Genomic DNA, 17,675 nt, shown 5'->3' on the forward strand with positions numbered 1-17,675 from the left:
GACTATTTTACAGGATAGACAATATAAACATATTTAAAATTAAAGGAATTGAAATGTACATTGTGCCTTGGTTTAGTGTCTGGAAGAGTCCTGACTCAGTCAATTATAGATGATGTGAGAGGGCGGGTGTGTGTGTTTAGGGCACGGATGGCTTGGGGATAGAAGCTCCTCTTGAGTCTCTCTGTCCTTGCCCGGAAGATGCGGAACCTTCTACCAGATTGCAGAAGTTGGAACAGTTTGTTGCCAGGATGGAACGGGTCCTTCAGTATCTGCGCTGCTCTAGTCCGGCATCTCCTGGTGTAGGTGTCCTGAAGCGGGGGGAGAGCAATCCTGCAGCAGCGTTCTGCTGTACGGATCACTCTCTGGAGAGCTTTTTGGTCCTTCACACAGCTGTTCCCGAACCACGATGTCATGTTCTGTGTGAGGATGCTCTCCACAGCGCCTGTATAGAAAATCCTGAGGATCTTTGGAGAGACCCTGAACTTCCTCAGTTGTCGTAGGTGATACAGGCGCTGCCTAGCCTTTTTGGTCTGGACCTGAATGTGGGCAGCCCATGTCAGGTCTGAGGAGATGTGGACACCAAGATACTTGAAGGACTGCACCCTCTCCACTGGAGCTCCATTGATGATAATGGGCTTGTAGTCTCTGTGCTGACCCCTTCTGAAGTCCACCACCAGCTCCTTGGTCTTGCTGACGTTCAGCTGGAGGTGGTTGTCCTGGCACCACGATGCCAGATTCTTCACTTCATCCATGTAGGCCGCCTCATCGTTGTTGGAGATGGCACCCAACACCACTGTGTCGTCAGCAAACTTCACAATGGTGTTGGAGCCATGGGTGGCCACACAGTCTGAAGTGTAGAGGGAGTAGAGCAGTGGCGAGAGGACACATCCCTGAGGTGCTCCTGTGTTGATGGTGATGCTGTTGGAGAAGCACCTGCCCACCCTCACCACCTGAGTTCTGCCAGTGAGGAAGTCCAACACCCATGCACACAGACGGCTGTTAAGTCCCAGATCCCTCAGCTTTGTGAACAGTCTGCAGGGCACTATTGTGTTAAACGCTGAACTGTAATCAACAAACAGCATTCGCACATAGTTACCCTGTTTCTTATCCACGTGGCTGAGAGTGGTGTGTAGGACGTGGGCGATGGCATCCTCTGTGGACTCTGTCAGTTTCTTGATCTGATGATGATCAACTTTTTGTGCAGCAGCAACCACAGCCTCCCAGACACTGTTCAGAGAGATGTACTGTTTTCCTACACTGTAAATCTCCCATTTAAGCAAGGCCCACAGGTTCTCAATAGGGTTTAGGTCAGGGGAGGAAGGGGGCCATGTCATTATCTTTTCATTCTTAAGGCCTTTACTGGCTAGCCATGCAGTGGAGTACTTCGATGCATGAGATGGACTATTGTCTGGCATAAAAGTCATGGTCTTCTTAAAAGATGGAGACTTTTTCCTGTACCACTGCTTGAAGAAAGTGTCTTCTAAAAACTGGAAGTAGGTTTTGGAGTTGATTTTCAGGCCATATTCAACCCGAAAAGGTCCAACAAGCTCATCTTTAATAATACCAGCCCATACCAGTAGCCCACCTTGCTGGTGTCTGAGTCAAAGTGGAGCTCTGTGTCCATTACTGATCCATCCGTCTGGTCCATCAAGAGTCACTCTCATCTCATTAGTCCATAAAACCTTTGAAAAATCTGTCATCAGATATTTCTTGGTCCAGCCTTGACGTTTCAAGTTGTGCGTTTTGTTCAGTGGTGGTTGGGTTTCAGCCTTCCTTGCCTTGGCCATGTTTCTAAGCACTGAACACCTTGTACTTCTGGACACTCTGGGTAGGTGGCAATTCAGGAATATGGCAGCACTGGAGGACAATGGGTTCCTGGTAGCTTCACGTTTGATTCTTCTCAAATCTTTGGCAGTTAACTTGTGTCTTTTTTCTCAATACGTTTCTTGCGACCCTGTTGGCTATTTTCAACAAAACATTTGATGGTTCTGTGGTCACGCCCCAATATCTTCTCAATTTCAAGAGTGCTGCATCCTTCTGGGAGACTTTTTACAATTTTTGACTTTTCAGAGTCTATTAAATCTCTTTTTTGCCCGTTTTGCCTGGGGGAGAGAAGCTGCCTAATAATTATGCACACCTTTATATAGAGTGTTGATCTCCGTAGGCCACACATACAGATCACCTGATATACTTAAATCCAATAAGCACTCAAGTTTATACAGCTTGAAGTTGGAAAATGTGCATAAAAATTACACCCACTTGCCTAACAATTGTACACACAGTGTATACCCAGTGCTTGGCAGGGAGATATTTCTGTTACTTACAGTAATGCAGTAATCTAAGGCCTGGAAACTGGTCAGCAACCTTCAGTCACTAGGGAGATATGTGTATTACCCGATTGGTTGATGAGTGATTGCTGGAGGTTGCCGGCTATAACTACATGGGGGAAATTAGCCGCAAAGAGAGTGCTACACCAAAACCTTTGTGTATTTGCTTTGTTTGCTAACAGATTGCTTGCGTCAGTTACAGCTTGCATTAAGCTGCTAAGCTGCATTTGCTGTTTGCTCTCTGAGATGTAGTCCAACTTCTGCAAGAGCAAAGCAAACCGAAAAGGGAGGACTTTGTGCCTTACAGTGCAAACAACACATTTACAAAAGGCCGAAATTCTCCATTTCCAGTTTGCATTTTGCTCTTCAGCATTTTTAGTGTTTGCAGAAAAGTTGGTATCTTCCATGGAAATTATGAGCAACAGCAATAATCTGATAATGTCCAAAGCAAAGGAAGGAGGGTATTGGTGCAGCATTCTTTGCAACTAATGTGATGCTAGCAAGTTTCCGAAATGTTCAGAAACCACTTGCTAACCAGACTGGGCAGCCTTGGTAAGTGAACTATTAGTTAATTATGTAGTATGTTTTAATTAGTGACAGTATATCAATTAATATCATTTATAGGCTTATACACTGTTAATGGATGTAGCTTGCTAATGCAGCTTGCTAGCTTTAGCTGATATCTTAGGATTCTGCTCTAACTTCCACCTTCAAGATCAAAACCAAAACGCTTACGATGAGACTTCAAAATGTATCAAAGCCACTGGATGATGTCGTTTCTAGACAGTCTATGGCTAAGGCCATAGTGAGTGTTACTACTACTTTTATCGTTACTATCATCGGAAAACATGACAGAAGATAACAGATCACTGTGCAAGAAGAAATGAAACAGATTGAAACACTGTATTGCAAATGAATGACAGTAAATATAAAAGAACAGGAGGATTGTAGGAAGAGAAGGGTTTAAAGTTCACCAGTATAAAAGGCTGAAGAGGAAGAAGTAAAGAGCAATGACTTCTGTTGCAGACGGTGTGTATCTGAGTGTTTAAGTCCAGGAACAACACACAGACAACATTTGTCAGACTGAGACTTCCTCTGCCAAAGCTCCTTCACTCTGATTTTTATTTTCTTCTGTAAATGAGATGTGTACTGAAGCCTCAATGATTGACTGATTGTTTGATTGTGACTCATTGTAGACAGGTACTTTAAATTTTGAGCCCACACATCACAACACAAAGCAAAAAGCAAACATAATGGGTAGTATCAGTTGTATTTTCATTGCTCAGGTGACTCACCACTTATTTTGAAATGTTACCAACCACCTGAACAGAAGAAATTACAAATTTTAATGACCAAATTGTTCTGACATTTACTGAACACATTTACAATAAACCGTTAATGGAACCAAAGATTTTTCATAAACAACTAACAGGAAAGCATTATGATGTTTAACCTATTAATATTTTCATGAATTTTTCCAGTCTCCTCTTTTTTTTTTTAAAAAAAGTTACTGTTAGACATATAAGAGTTAGCCCCGCTTAGGGAAATATCTGACTCCCATTGTCAATGTCTGACATTTTATTGACCCATCCACCGACACTGGCCTCCTCTTTCTGTCATCTTTTTTGGCTCCTGTGAAGAGGAGTCAGACATCTTACAGCTGCTAGAAAGCTTTTTACTTGCTGTTTGGGGGTGCATGGACTGCAATGTCTGATGCTGTTTTTTTTCCTGTTGGGTATTTTGAACCAATAAAGGCTTTTCCTCTAAGCTTTTAGAACACTGATAATAATGAGTTACCATAGTCCAACCTCAAAAAAGAAATAATGTGAACTAGCTTTTCCCCATTGCTCTGGGATGGGATATTTCTAATGTCAGTAATATTGCACAGATGGAAGAAAAGAGTTCTTGAATTTGATGTGTGTGTGTTGAAGAAAATGTCCCGTTGACAAAAAAAATCCTTGCAGTTCCTTTAATATCAGCAATATACTTTAGTCTGTGTATGAAAATGTTGAGGTCATCAGGTGTGACCATCAGGACAAGCATGAAGTTGAGTCCACTGGCAGAGCCCATAAGATGGTCATTTGAAGCATTCACCAGTGCTTTTCCTGTTTTCCAAAAACCATTCCTCTGCATTCCTGTGGTCACATAGCTGATTTGTACAGGGTTTAAAACAGTTTTTTTGATTCACTCACATTGATATAAGACCATCAGATCCATGAAACTGATACTTATTGCCCAAATTTATTCTTACCACTGTGTACTGGTCAGTGAATCAGAATGAGTCTAAATTTGGAATCAGCGCACTGTCCCACTGACATTTATCTACAGAAGACCTATTTGCCTTTAGGTAAATGTTGTAGCAAATAAACAAAGCAGGAAATTTTAGGAACTCGGGAAATTGAAGCAAAAGTTACTGAGACTGAAGCCTGAAAAAGCACAACTTTCCAAAGTGTTTCCCTGGAATGAGGCTAGGGGACAAAAGCAGTGGTTGTGCTGTGTTACGTCCCCACATAAAAGTCTAGGCGATGAGGGTGGGGGACAGTAACAGTTAGATCCAGGTGGAATGAAAAGAACGCCAGGCAGAGGTATTTAACATAAAATAGATCTTTATTGTAGGAAAACACCTCAATAATCATATAAATGGCAACAACAAAAGGAGACAGCACCGCTGCTTTAATAAGAAATCAGGGAGGTCAACCCAAAGTGGTAATGACCACTCAACAAAGAAAGCAACAATAAGGTTTCAACAGAAAGAGACAGCAACGCTGCTAACAAACAATATCCAGGCAGGCCACACAAACTAATGAAGGCCGCCGTCACTCATGGGCAATCACTGCTCAGTTAAACACTACTCACAAAGAGCCACACACCAGAAGGCTGGTCATACGCAGCAGGCTGTTCCACACCTAAGCCAGTAGCACACTCTGACCAGCACAGAGGAAATCCACCAGAAACCTCTCCCTCCTCCTCCACACTGCTCTTCTCCAGCTTATATCACCCCTGAGGGTAATTGGTTGTAACGAGAGCAGATGAGCAGCAGGTGTGGCCTATAGGAGAGGGCAGGGGCAGAGAGAGACAAGGGGAGGGGCCAGAATGAAGGAGGAGGAGAGGGAGAAGACAACACCACGCCCACACACTCCCACAGCCTCCCAGGATGTAACAGCTGCAATAACTGAGGCAGTGATTGTTGTGTCCCCTGTGACATGGGCTGTCGCTCTCAAACAGAAAAAAAGAAAAGGTTTGACATCCGACAAAAAGAAGAGAGCAGGTATCGAACAAAGACCACCTGGCCTGTCAGCCCCAGAAGATAAAGTCACTACAATTACTGGACAAACGTTCTTTACCTGGATGAACTAACAGTATAAGAGATAATATCCATCTGTGTTGTTTAGTCTTTTTTTTATTGGCAAAACCCAGAAGTGAAAGTTCCATAATATGTTGAATATGTATGTTACATTTCAAAATGATTACTTAGGGAAATCTAAATAGTGCATTCAACTCAAGTGAAGTAAGAAACTCAAACAATTTGTCACGATCCTGGGTCTCCTGACCCAGCGTTTTTAGTTCTTTGTGATTTTTGTATTTTTGTACTTGTGTGTGATTTATTCTATGGCTTCTAGTTTTGATCCCTTGCCCTTCATGTCTCTCTGTGTCCCCTCTGTTCTGTGTAATTGTGTGTCTTTGCATGTTTGAGTTTCTTGTTGTCTGTCACTCTGCATTGTGCATTATGTTCTCATGGTTGGTCTTTTGTTACTCCCTCTAGTCTAGTCTCTTGTGTTCCAAGCTGAGTATTTCCCTGTGTATTTTGGTTCTTAGTCCTCTGCCTTATGGTTTGTCTCTGTGTTTCTTAGTTGCTGTCTCCACTGTGTCAAGTTCACGTCTCTGTGTGATACTTCCTGTTTTACTTTGAAGGTCCGTGTCTTATGTGAATGCATCCTGCTTTGCATGTCTCGTCAGTCCTGATTTCTCCCAGCTGTGCCCTCCTTCTGTGTCTCATTCCCCTCATTACTTCCCAGTGTATTTAAGCCCTGTGTTTCTCTTTGTCAGTGTCGTAGTCTCCCTCATGCTGTGTGTTTCTACCTGTAGCTCCCTGTGTGTTTTGTTAGCCTTCCCAGTTTAGATTTTGTAGAGTTTTTGTGTTCAGCAATAAAAGCTGCCCTTTTGAGTTAAATCCTGTCTCCAGTGAGTTTGCGTTTGGGTCCTTCTCCTGCCTGCCACACAGCCGAAACATGACACAATTTAAGTTTGACAATCACAGCTAATTGGTTCATTGGTTTCCGCTAATGAATACAACACAAAAAAAGCTCAGATTTTCATACGTCTAATGCAGACATATGCACCTCTGGTGAGATCACCCAGTAGTTTGTGGTACTGTTTTAGACAGTGATAAAGTTCACTGTTGCCATCTTGGTGTTCTATTCAATTCAATTCAATTTTATTTATATAGCGCCAAATCACAACATAAGTCGCCTCAAGGCGCTTCATAGATACAGAGAAAAACCCAACAATCATATGACCCTATATGAGCAAGCACTTTGGCAACAGTGGGAAGGAAAAACTCCCTTTTAACAGGAAGAAATCTCCGGCAGAACCAGGCTCAGGGAGGGGCGGCCATCTGCTGCGACCGGTTGGGGTGAGAGAAGGAAGACAGGATAAAAGACATGCTGAGGAAGAGAGACAGAGGTTAATAACAGATATGATTCAATGCAGAGAGGTCTGTTAATACATAGTGAGTGAGAAAGGTGACTGGAAAGGAAAAACTCAATGCATCATGGGAATCCCCCGGCAGCCTACATCTATTTCAGCATAACTAAGGGAGGATTCAGGGTCACCTGGTCCAGCCCTAACTATATGCTTTAGCAAAAAGGAAAGTTTTAAGCCTAATCTTATAAGTAGAGATAGTGTCTGTCTCCCGAATCCAAACTGGAAGCTGGTTCCACAGAAGAGGGGCCTGAAAACTGAAGGCTCTCCCTCCCATTCTACTTTTAAATACTCTGGGAACAACAAGTAGGCCTGCAGAGCGAGAGCGAAGTGCTCTAATAGGGTGATATGGTACTACAAGGTCATTAAGATAAGATGGGGCCTGATTATTTAAGACCTTGTATGTGAGGAGCAGGATTTTGAATTCAATTCTGGATTTAACAGGAAGCCAATGAAGGGAAGCCAAAACAGGAGAAATATGCTGTTAGATTTTGTATTGTTGATTGTCATTTATGCTTAGAAACATTTACTTATATATGCTTAGAAGTATATAATCATTGGTAGATTGAAAGGATGTCTCATCCTAAAAGAGGTCTGTATTAACTCTGTGTACATTCCTCTACACGAGTGTCCTGCTATAAATCACATACCCCCTAGGAGAGGGTTTATCTTTTCTTATTGATTTATGGTATAGCAAACACACGTATGTCTGTTTTAGTCTAAGTGCTCTTTGTTTATAAATGAACTGTTGGACTTCCTCATCGTGTTATCTAGGGTGAACCACTAGGGTTACTCTCTTCCTGACCAAGGATGTTTGTTGTGTGCCTTTGTGCGTATAGGACCCTTTGATCAGCAGTAACACGCGCACACACACCCACACCCACACACACACACCCACATACACAGGCAAGGTACTCTTTGTGTGTATGTAGACGTCATATGTTAATGAACCTATGCATATTCATGTAACCTCAATAAAAGAACAGTGGTACGGGAGAACGGACGAGAGCAACTGGGGTCAGTCCGGTTTTCTCCCGTGCACGAGTAACATGAAGAACTTTGCCTACTTGTGTCTTGCTTTGCAGTGTAATTATATTGTCTTCAACGTTCCAGCGGATAGGTACAAGCTACAAACCTATCATATGCTCTCTCTTTCTAGTCCCTGTCAGTACTCTTGCTGCAGCATTTTGGATTAGCTGAAGGCTTTTCAGTGAGTTTTTTGGACATCCTGATAATAATGAATTACAGTAGTCCAGCCTGGAAGTAATAAATGCATGAACTAGTTTTTCAGCGTCACTCTGAGAAAGGATATTTCTAATTTTAGAGATGTTGCGCATATGGAAGAACGCAGTCTTACATATTTGTTTAATATGTGCATTGAAGGACATATCCTGGTCAAAAATGACTCCAAGGTTCCTCACAGCGTTACTGGAGGCCAAGGTAATGCCATACAGAGTAAGAATCTGCTTGGATACCATATTTCTAAGATTTTCAGGGCCGAGTACAATAACCTCAGTTTTATCTGAATTAAGAAGCAGAAAGTTAGCGGCCATCCAGGTCTTTATGTCTTTAAGACATTCCTGCAGTTTAACTAATTGGTGTGTGTTATCTGGCTTCATGGACAGATAGAGCTGGGTGTCATCAGCATAGCAGTGAAAATGTATGCTATGTCTTCTAATGATACTGCCTAAGGGAAGCATGTATAATGTAAACAGAATTGGTCCTAGCACTGAACCCTGTGGAACTCCATAATTAACCTCAGTGTGTGAAGAGGACTCTCCATTTACATGAACAAATTGGAGTCTATTAGATAGATATGATACAAACCACTGCAGTGCAGTACCTGTAATACCTACAGCATGTTCTAATCGCTCTAATAGGATATTATGGTCAACAGTATCGAATGCTGCACTGAGGTCTAGCAGGACAAGCACAGAGATGAGTCCACTGTCAGAGGCCATAAGAAGATCATTTGTAACCTTCTATCCATCCATCCATCTAGGTGGGCTGGAGGCTATCACAGGGCAGGAGGCAGGCACACCCTGGACAGATCACGACAGGGCTAACACAGAGATACAGATAACCAGTCGCACCTGCAGTCAGTATAGAATAACTAATTAACATAACCCCCCATGCAAATCTTTGGATTGTAGGAGGAAACCAGAGTTCCCAGAGAGCAGACCCAAGCTGTGTCCCAAAACGTCGGCTGCATCCTTCGGAGGACCTGGCCCTCGTGGTCTACGTGGGCCGGGTCCTTCAAAGACCGAGAAGGCCGAAAGTGCAAGGCTGTGAAATGGGACGGTCTAGCCTTCAGATTTGCGTCACCGCTGTGTCGGTGGAGTTTAATAAACTTGGCCGTCTGCTCCTTGCTATCTAAAATATAACTGGACACTGGCGTAAATTCTCGACCGTCTGACACTTCTGTTTAATCAGTTTTCTCTTTAACGTTTATTCAGCTGTGTGAAAATCCCGGAGGAACCCACCCGATGGATTGATAAAGTTTTATTTAATCTAATAACTTTGATCTCAGCCAAACCGATTTACTCCGGAACAAATAAAACAAAGAAAAAAGCCAAACAATTACATTTTTATGTTATCCGAGTGACTAATATATCATGTTTAACCTGAGTAGCGAAAGAGCGGGGATCTGAAAACTATGAAGCCCGGAGTCCGCTGCTCTCGCCGGCTCAAGTGACTGAATAGACTGAAGGCAGCTTCTCCCTTTTTCTTTAATAAGAGTTATTTTTACCCCTCAGTAGATAAAAGCTATTGCCTTTATCTTGAGATATTAGAGCTGTATCAATGTTTTCATCTTAATAATATCTGGAAAGAAAGCAGCCATGGGATTTCTTTCCATTCGTTCACTAAAGAACTCCAATCCATTTTAATATTGAGTGAAATTTTCAGCACACTACAGTCATAATAATGAACCCCTTAAACTAAATTTCTTGAAAGCTGATGCACAGTCTGTGCTCCCATGTGGTTTCACCATTTTGTCTGAAAATGTAACTAAAATGTCAAGCCTCAGGAAAAGTATTTAATCAACCAGATTATAATAATGCTAAAAGTTTCATGTTAATAAATCTAAATATTCTGCAAATGATTTATCCCTTTTATTTCGAAGAAATGTAATGGTAAATTGACAGAATTTACTCATTAAGTGTTAGGACTGTTAAAATGACTGATGTGGTCTTTGTTTTCCTTATTAATGACTAGTCATTCTGTGTAAAAAAAAAAAAAAAAAAAAAAGTAAAAAGCAAGCTTGGATGTGTCACTCCTCCCACGCACTCCTTTGCCCCACTTTGTCTGATGTTTAGATTTGTGTAGGAGGCCGGGACAGTGTTTCATTATCCATGAATAACAGTTAAATCACCGATTTGTTGTTCCTTTGTATTGTGGGATGAGCAGGTGTGAACACGAGGTTTCTGTTCCCATCTGTGGCTGCAGGTTGTCTGGTGTCTGTGACCATTAAAGCATTTAACATTCAAAGCCTTTCTCGTCTTCCTCTGCTCTTCTTTGTGCATTCTTGTGAATATGGAGCAGCTGTTATCTGAACGAGTTGCTGAAGATAATTGGTGGACAAGTGCAGTTTGATTGGAGAGGGACGCTGCATTTAAATTTATTTTTCCATTAAAGAAAATCTCATGTGAAAAGTGCATCTGTCTGTTGTTCAGAGATGCTATTCTGCACATCTTGGTTGTAACAAGTGGTTATTTGAGTAACTGTATCCTCCCCATCACCTCAAAGCAGTCTGGCTAGTCTCCTCTGACATCAACTAGAATTTTCCCCGATAACTCTCTCTCAGTAGATATTTTCTCTTTTTCCGATCATTCTGTTCTGTAAAACCTAGAGATGGCTTCGGGGGGAAATCCCAGCAGATCAACATTTCTAAAATACTTAGACATTCATACAATTTTCATGTAAATCACCTTTCACCTCCCTTCTGATGTGTACACTTTGAACTTCAGCAGGTTTTCTTAAACATATCTACATGTCTAAAAGCATTGAAATGCTACCGTGTGATTGAGCAGTTGAAGTTTGTTTAACACAACAATCACTGAGGCACAGAGAGTCTTTAGTTTGACAAGCACTATTTACCTTTTAGTGGCTTCTGCGCAGCTGCTCTTCAATAAAGGGCTGATTGATGGAGTGCTACTAACATAGCTGGACTGGCCATCGGCCCACCGGGCATTTGCCTGGTAATTTTTCTTTTTAAATGGGCCGATGTTTTGTTGTTGTTGTTGTTTTTTTTTTCCGTAACTGTGTAAACAGTGAAAGGTGGCGGATTGGACAGATGCTGGCAGACGTGTAAAAATAACTCAATTGTTTGGTAGTGGCTACGGTGGAGCTTTCACAGATTCAGTAAAATTAGCAAGTGGTGGAGGCCAGCAGGTGGATGGGGGAAAGGGGAGGCGGAGGTGGAGAGACCCAAGGCTGCCGCCAGTCCGACTGTCAGGTGAAATGAGCTTCAGGTAAGAAGTTATGACCTGGGCCCTATTTCAGGAAGCCGGTTTAGAAAACTCAGAGTGAAAAACGATACTCAGGGTTGAGTAACCCCAAACTGTCCAACTCGGAATATTCGGTTTCAGAAAGGCTGATAACAAGTAGTTCAATCAATGCGGAGTTGCTTTAACCCCAAGTTAAGCACGCGCACGAGGATACATAAAGCCCTGATTAGTGGAGCACAGATCAAGCGAGTCACCATGGAGACGGAGGGAAAGAAGGCGCGGTCAATGTATTTTACAGCGCTTGAGGCCGAAATTCTGATGGCAGCATATGCCGATAACATGCAAATGTTGCAGAAAAAAAGTAACACAGCCTCAGATGCAAAACAAAGGGAGCATGCATGGCAAAACATAGCCGACAGAGTCAATGCGTGAGTGTTAATTTAAACATTGATCTAGGGATTTCCACCCATTTAACATGTTATTTTATTATATTTTATTTTTTATTTTATACATTTTATTTTGTGACGTGATGTGAGCGCAGGTGCAACCCAACAGGCCCCAAACGTTCCTGGCAGCAAGTAAAAATGAAATATAAAAATATAGTCCAAACAGGTAAGGTGTAATTGTATCATGAGCCATAGTGCTTGGTCTGTTTGTCCGATGTAAATCAATTGCAGTTAGAGGCTACATTAATTCTGTAAGCACTTATTGAAATTATCTGAGCACATTACAAGTAAATATTTGCTTACTCTGTATGCTCAAATGTGACCCGTTATGGCCACTAGAAAAAAAGCGGAGAACCGAAAAACAGGTGGGGGTCCTCCACCACCACCACTCACAGAGCCTGGCCACTTGGCTTCCACATTTGTGATAATGTTGGCAGCATCACATATGATCTTCACAGTGCAGAGAACACAAATTAGCATCCATTACTATAATGAAGTAATTTGTTAGTTTGAAATGCTACAGGGAACTATGTATCTGTACATTAATGCTGTGGAAAGACTTCCTGTTCACATAGTCTCCTTCATTTACTGAAGGAGCAATGATTGGAATGTGAGTGCCATCTATACAGCCAATCACGCCTGGGAACCGTGAAAATAAATGTAAAATTTAAGTAGTAGTTCAAGTATTTCATTTCATTTCATTTCATTTTTATTTATTTCACACTTGGTACTACAAATTCACACTTGGTACTACAAATCACCACATCATGAATTAAGTTTTGTTCATCCTGATACCTGCAATTTTGTGGAATCCCTCTTTGATAAATCTTGTGGGTCTATGACCGGGGAACACCACAAACGAGTACAGGAGACGTTTCAGTGCAACTGTAACATTCCTGACTGCCCGACAGACGGTAGCCTTGGAAACGTGCTCAGCGTCACCAATATTATACAGAAAGCTCCCGTTTGCAAAAAACTGAAGTGCAATACAAATAATATGTACAGAACTGAGAGAATGTCCACGATGTGTCACATGAGCAATATTAGGCCTGAGGATGTTATTCAAATGAATTATAGATTGTGCTGGAAAACGGTAACGTTCACACAGAAAATCATCAGGAAATGATAAAATGTCCAAACGCGCTCTAATCACTCTCTCCCGGCGGAGAGCTCTGCGGAGAATTTGGGCTTCAACATCTACTGGCTCTTCAAGGAAGGGGCACGCCATGTCTGACACTTCCTACAGTCAGGTTTCCGACAAAGAGGCGGAGAACGTCAGGGTTAAATTCAAATTCAAATTCAAATTCAAATTCAAATAGGGCCCTGTTTCAGGAAGCCGGTTTAGTGGAAAAACTGAGTAAGTATACCCTGAGTTAACGAAAACTCTGGGTTTTCGGTTTCACAAAGCGAGTTCAGCTGAAGCCTGAGTGAGTCACTATGATGACACACGCCGTGAAGCTAACCTGTCCCCTAGCAGGTTTACTACAACTAACCCTGACTGACCCCGCCTCTTTGTCGGAAACCTGACAGCAGGAAGTGTCAGACATGGCGTGTCCCTTCCTTGAAGAGCCAGTAGATCTTGAAGCCCAAATTCTCCGCAGAGCACTCCGCCGGGAGAGAGTGATCAGAGCGCGTATGGACATCTTATCATTACCTGATGATTTCCTGTGCGAACGTTACCGTTTCTCAGCACAATCAATAAGTTATTTGGATAACATCCTCAGGCCATATATTGCGCATGTGACACATCGCGGACATGCGCTCAGTCCATTACATATTCTTTGTACCGCACTCCGTTTCTTTGCAAACGGGAGCTTTCTGTACAATATCGGTGACGCTGAGCACATTTCCAAGGCTACCGTCTGTCGGGCAGTCAGGAATGTTACAGTAGCACTGAAACGTCTCCTGCACTCGTTTGTGGTGTTCCCCGGTCACAGACCCACAAGATTCATCAAAGAGGGATTCCACAAAATTGCAGGTATCAGGATGAACAAAACTCAATGCATGATGTGGTGATACGTGAACTACCACTCAAATGGTACATAAATTTCCAGGGTTCCCAGGCGTGATTGGCTGTATAGATGGCACTCACATCCCAATCATTGCACCCTCAGCAAATGAAGGAGACTATGTGAACAGGAAGTCTTTCCACAGCATCAATGTACAGGTACATAATTCCCTGTAGCATTTCACACCAACAAGTGATGGCATCATGGTAATGAATGCTAATATGTGTTCTCTGCACTGGGTAGATCATATGTGATGCTGCCAACATCATCACAAATGTGGAAGCCAAGTGGCCAGGCTCTGTCCATGACTCACGAATCTTCCGGGAATGTACACTGAGCACCAAATTTGGACATGGTGGGTCGAAGTAACTGTGAAATATACAGAGACCAATTGCCACAGGGACGTTTGCACTGACATGTATTCTTCTGTCCTAGGAGAGTTCACTGGCCACCTGCTTGGTGATAGGGGGTACCCATGTCTACCCTATTTGCTCACCCCTTACCCTGACCCTGAACCAGGCCCACAGCAGCGTTATAATCTGGCCCATTGCAGGACACGGGCCAGAGTTGAAATGACCATCGGAATGCTCAAGGCCCGGTTCCAGTGCCTTCGTGGACTCAGGGTCACCCCAGAAAGGGCATGTGACATCATTGTGGCATGTGTGATCCTACACAACATTGCCACGATTAGAGGTGAACAGTGTCCAGCTGAACCAGACAACAGCAGTGATCCACACGATGAACATCCTGACCCACCCACGAACGTACAGGATGGAAGAGCAGTCAGAGACACCATATGCCACAACCATTTCCTGTGACCCGTCAACCCAACATGTTACAAGACAAATACACAGATACTGTGGTCAACTGCCTTTATTGGTCACCCTGTATGTCCTGTACACAAAGAATAAATGCGTATATTAGTATGTTGTACAAACACTGACATGATTCGTCCATCTATGATCACTCCACCCACCCTTAACTGTTGTTCCAGCAGTACAATCTCCAGCTTCGACTTTTGGATCTGCAGCTGGAGGTGCACCATTTCCATGTCGCACTTTCTTATCTTCCTGGCCAGATATGTCTTATACAGCTGCTTCACAGGGAGCTATTGCAACAAGGGACATAGCATTGGCATCCATAGTACATGCCTACTTAGGTTGGTTGTAAATCAGTGCTGAACAACCCACTGTGGAAAGGTTCGTTGTAGGAGTGGCTGGACCCTCTTCCTCTTCATTTCCAGCATCACTCTGCCGGGGACATAGTAAGTCCATGGTGTCATCATAGTACCACATTGTCGTCAGTTGTTATATTTTCCACTGTACACTGTATACCTCATAGTGTGGCTCTGTTGCGGCCTCCTCTGTAGCAGCTGTCACTGTTTCGTCATCATGTGCCTGTGGTGGAGACATTTAACAACATTGCTGTTCTACTGTTGACACATGTAGTATGTGGAGTATTACGAGTACTCACAACTGCATGTCGGTCTGGCTCAACAGGGGGCTGCACCAGATGCAGTACACCATCACCGTCAACTGGAAGAATATGGGGTTCATACAGGTCACTCATGACTTATGTGGGCGCAAATGGCAATTACCAGACATACCAATCACCATACACCTCATTGTCAGTATGCTCTCAGAGACAACTGACACTGAGGGAAGGCAAAATCAGTAGGTGTCAGGGTGGAAACGCTTTTATGAGCTTTATGTTGCATTGAGGTATATGTTCATATGTTACACTTATTGGGAAAGGTACGGAATGTACTACTCGCTCTGTCTCTGGGAACAGGGAGCTCACCCTGTGGGAGGTTAACACACACACACGCATGTATGCAAAATTAAAGGACACTGCTATGCTCATAATAAAGACGTACCACTGCAGCTCGGTGTGTGTGAGTCTCTCCCTGGGCCCTCACCCGTGCAGCACGTTAACAGTTTCCAAGTGTCTCAGTGTTGTTTATTCACCTAACTGTTTGATGACTGTCATTCTCTGTCAGTAGGACAGTAACTTCACTACGACATAGTTCATTTTGGTCAAGGTGACTGTGCAGAATGGATGTATGCACGCCATGTATTGTTTTGGATTTACCCCTTATGTAGGCACTTGTGTCTTGTGGGGTTGTTGCCACAGAGGATGTCCCCGCAGAGATGCCTTCAGCCACAGGGCGCCCACTGTTTTGGCTGAGGGCCAACTGCTCAGCCTCTGTGAGTGGTGGTGGTGGAGGACCCCCACCTGTTTTTCGGGCCTCCGCTTTTTTTCTGTTGGCTGTGATGGCACACATTTGGGCATACAGAGTAGGCAAATGTGTACTTGTGATGTGCTCAGATAATTTCAATATGTGCTTACAGGTGGTATATTACTGTAGCCTCTAACTGCAATTGATTTACATAGGACACACAGACCAAGCACTATGGCTCATAATACAATTACACCTTACCTGTTTGGACTATGTTTTTATACTTCATTTTTACTTGCTGCCAGGAACGTTTGGGGCCTGTTGGGTTGCACCTGCGCTCACATCACATCACAAAATAAAATGTATAACATAATAAATAGAATGACATATGATAAAATAACGTGTTATATGGGTGGAAATCCCTAGATCAATGTTTAAATTAACACTCACGCATTGACTCTGTCGGCTATGTTTTGCCATGCATGCTCCCTTTCCTTTGCAGCTGCGGCTGTGTTACTTTTTTTCTGCATGATGTGCATGCTGTCGGCATATGCTGCCATCAGAATTTCCGCCTCGAGCGCTGTGAAATACGTCGACCGCGCCTTCTTTCCCTCCGTCTCCATGGTGACTCGCTTAATCTGTGCTCCACTGATCGGGGCTTTATGTATCCTCGTGCGCGTGCTTAACTTGGGGTTGTAGCAACTCCGCGTTGATTGAACTAATTGTTATCAGCCTTTCTGAAACCGAATATTCCGAGTTGGACAGTTCGGAGTTACTCAACCGTGAGTGTCGTTTTTCACTCTGAGTTTTCTAAACCGGCTTCCTGAAACAGGGCCCTGGGCCCTATTTCAGGAAGCCGGTTTAGTGCAAACTCTGAGTAAGTATACCCTGAGTTAACGAAAACTCTGGGTTTTCGGTTTCACAAAGCGAGTTTAGATTAATTCTGAGTGAGTTACTATGACGACACACTCCGTGAAGCTAACCTGCCCCCTAGCAGGTTTACTTCAACTAACCCTGACGTTCTCCGCCTCTTTGTCGGAAACCTGACTGTAGGAAGTGTCAGACATGGCGTGCCCCTTCCTTGAAGAGCCAGTAGATGTTGAAGCCCAAATTCTCCGCAGAGCTCTCCGCCGGGAGAGAGTGATTAGAGCGCATTTGGACATTTTATCATTTCCTGATGATTTCCTGTGTGAACGTTACCATTTTTCAGCACAATCTACAATTTATTTGAATAACATCCTCAGGCCTAATATTGCTCATGTGACACATCGTGGACATCCTCTCAGTTCTGTACATATTTTTTATCGCACTTCGGTTTTTTGCAAACGGGAGCTTTCTGTATAATATTGGTGACGCTGAGCACGTTTCCAAGGCTACCGTCTGTCGGGCAGTCAGGAATGTTACAGTTGCACTGAAACGTCTCCTGTACTCGTTTGTGGTGTTCCTTCTTTCCCTCCGTCTCCATGGTGACTCGCTTAATCTGTGCTCCACTAATCAGGGCTTTATGTATCCTCGTGCGCGCGCTTAATTTGGGGTTAAAGCAACTCCGCGTTGATTGAACTAAT

At 43.2% G+C, this 17,675-nt stretch overlaps 1 protein-coding gene across 2 annotated transcripts; it reads right to left on the bottom strand.

Annotated features, from left to right (window-relative positions):
• Nucleotides 1-14,528: 14,528 nt before the first annotated feature.
• Nucleotides 14,529-16,821, bottom strand: LOC147310010 (uncharacterized). Of its 2 annotated transcripts, XM_086268952.1 has the most exons (7): nt 16,561-16,821; nt 16,372-16,442; nt 16,023-16,199; nt 15,405-15,466; nt 15,266-15,328; nt 15,122-15,181; nt 14,795-15,039 (listed from the first exon to the last, which is right to left on the bottom strand). In XM_086268952.1, the coding sequence occupies exons 1-7, from the start codon at nt 16,731-16,733 to the stop codon at nt 14,812-14,814; spliced, it is 834 nt and encodes a 277-aa protein (XP_086125078.1). In that variant the 5' UTR covers nt 16,734-16,821; the 3' UTR covers nt 14,795-14,811. The 2 variants fall into 2 exon arrangements, with proteins under 2 accessions (XP_086125079.1, XP_086125078.1); XM_086268953.1 differs by lacking the exons at nt 16,372-16,442; nt 16,561-16,821 and having other exon boundaries at nt 14,529-14,825; nt 14,908-15,039; nt 16,023-16,215.
• Between the last annotated feature and the right edge of the window lie 854 nt (nt 16,822-17,675).

The sequence above is a fragment of the Aulonocara sp. 'chitande type north' Nkhata Bay genome, linkage group LG17 (genome assembly GCF_057382095.1).
Source record: "Aulonocara sp. 'chitande type north' Nkhata Bay isolate Kocher_YH1m ecotype deep benthic linkage group LG17, A_spYH_male_GT1.1, whole genome shotgun sequence".
Lineage (NCBI taxonomy): Eukaryota > Metazoa > Chordata > Actinopteri > Cichliformes > Cichlidae > Aulonocara > Aulonocara sp. 'chitande type north' Nkhata Bay.

Excerpts from the sequence above, each read along its gene's own strand:
- LOC147310010 (XM_086268952.1), bottom strand. The coding sequence starts at position 16,733 with ATGGAGACGGAGGGAAAGAAGGCGCGGTCGACGTATTTCACAGCGCTC. Across the intron at positions 15,329-15,404 it reads AGCCAGACCGACATGCAGTT|GCACATGATGACGAAACAGT; the intron begins GTGAGTACTCGT and ends TCTCCACCACAG. Across the intron at positions 15,182-15,265 it reads CAACAGAGCCACACTATGAG|AGTGATGCTGGAAATGAAGA; the intron begins GTATACAGTGTA and ends TGTCCCCGGCAG.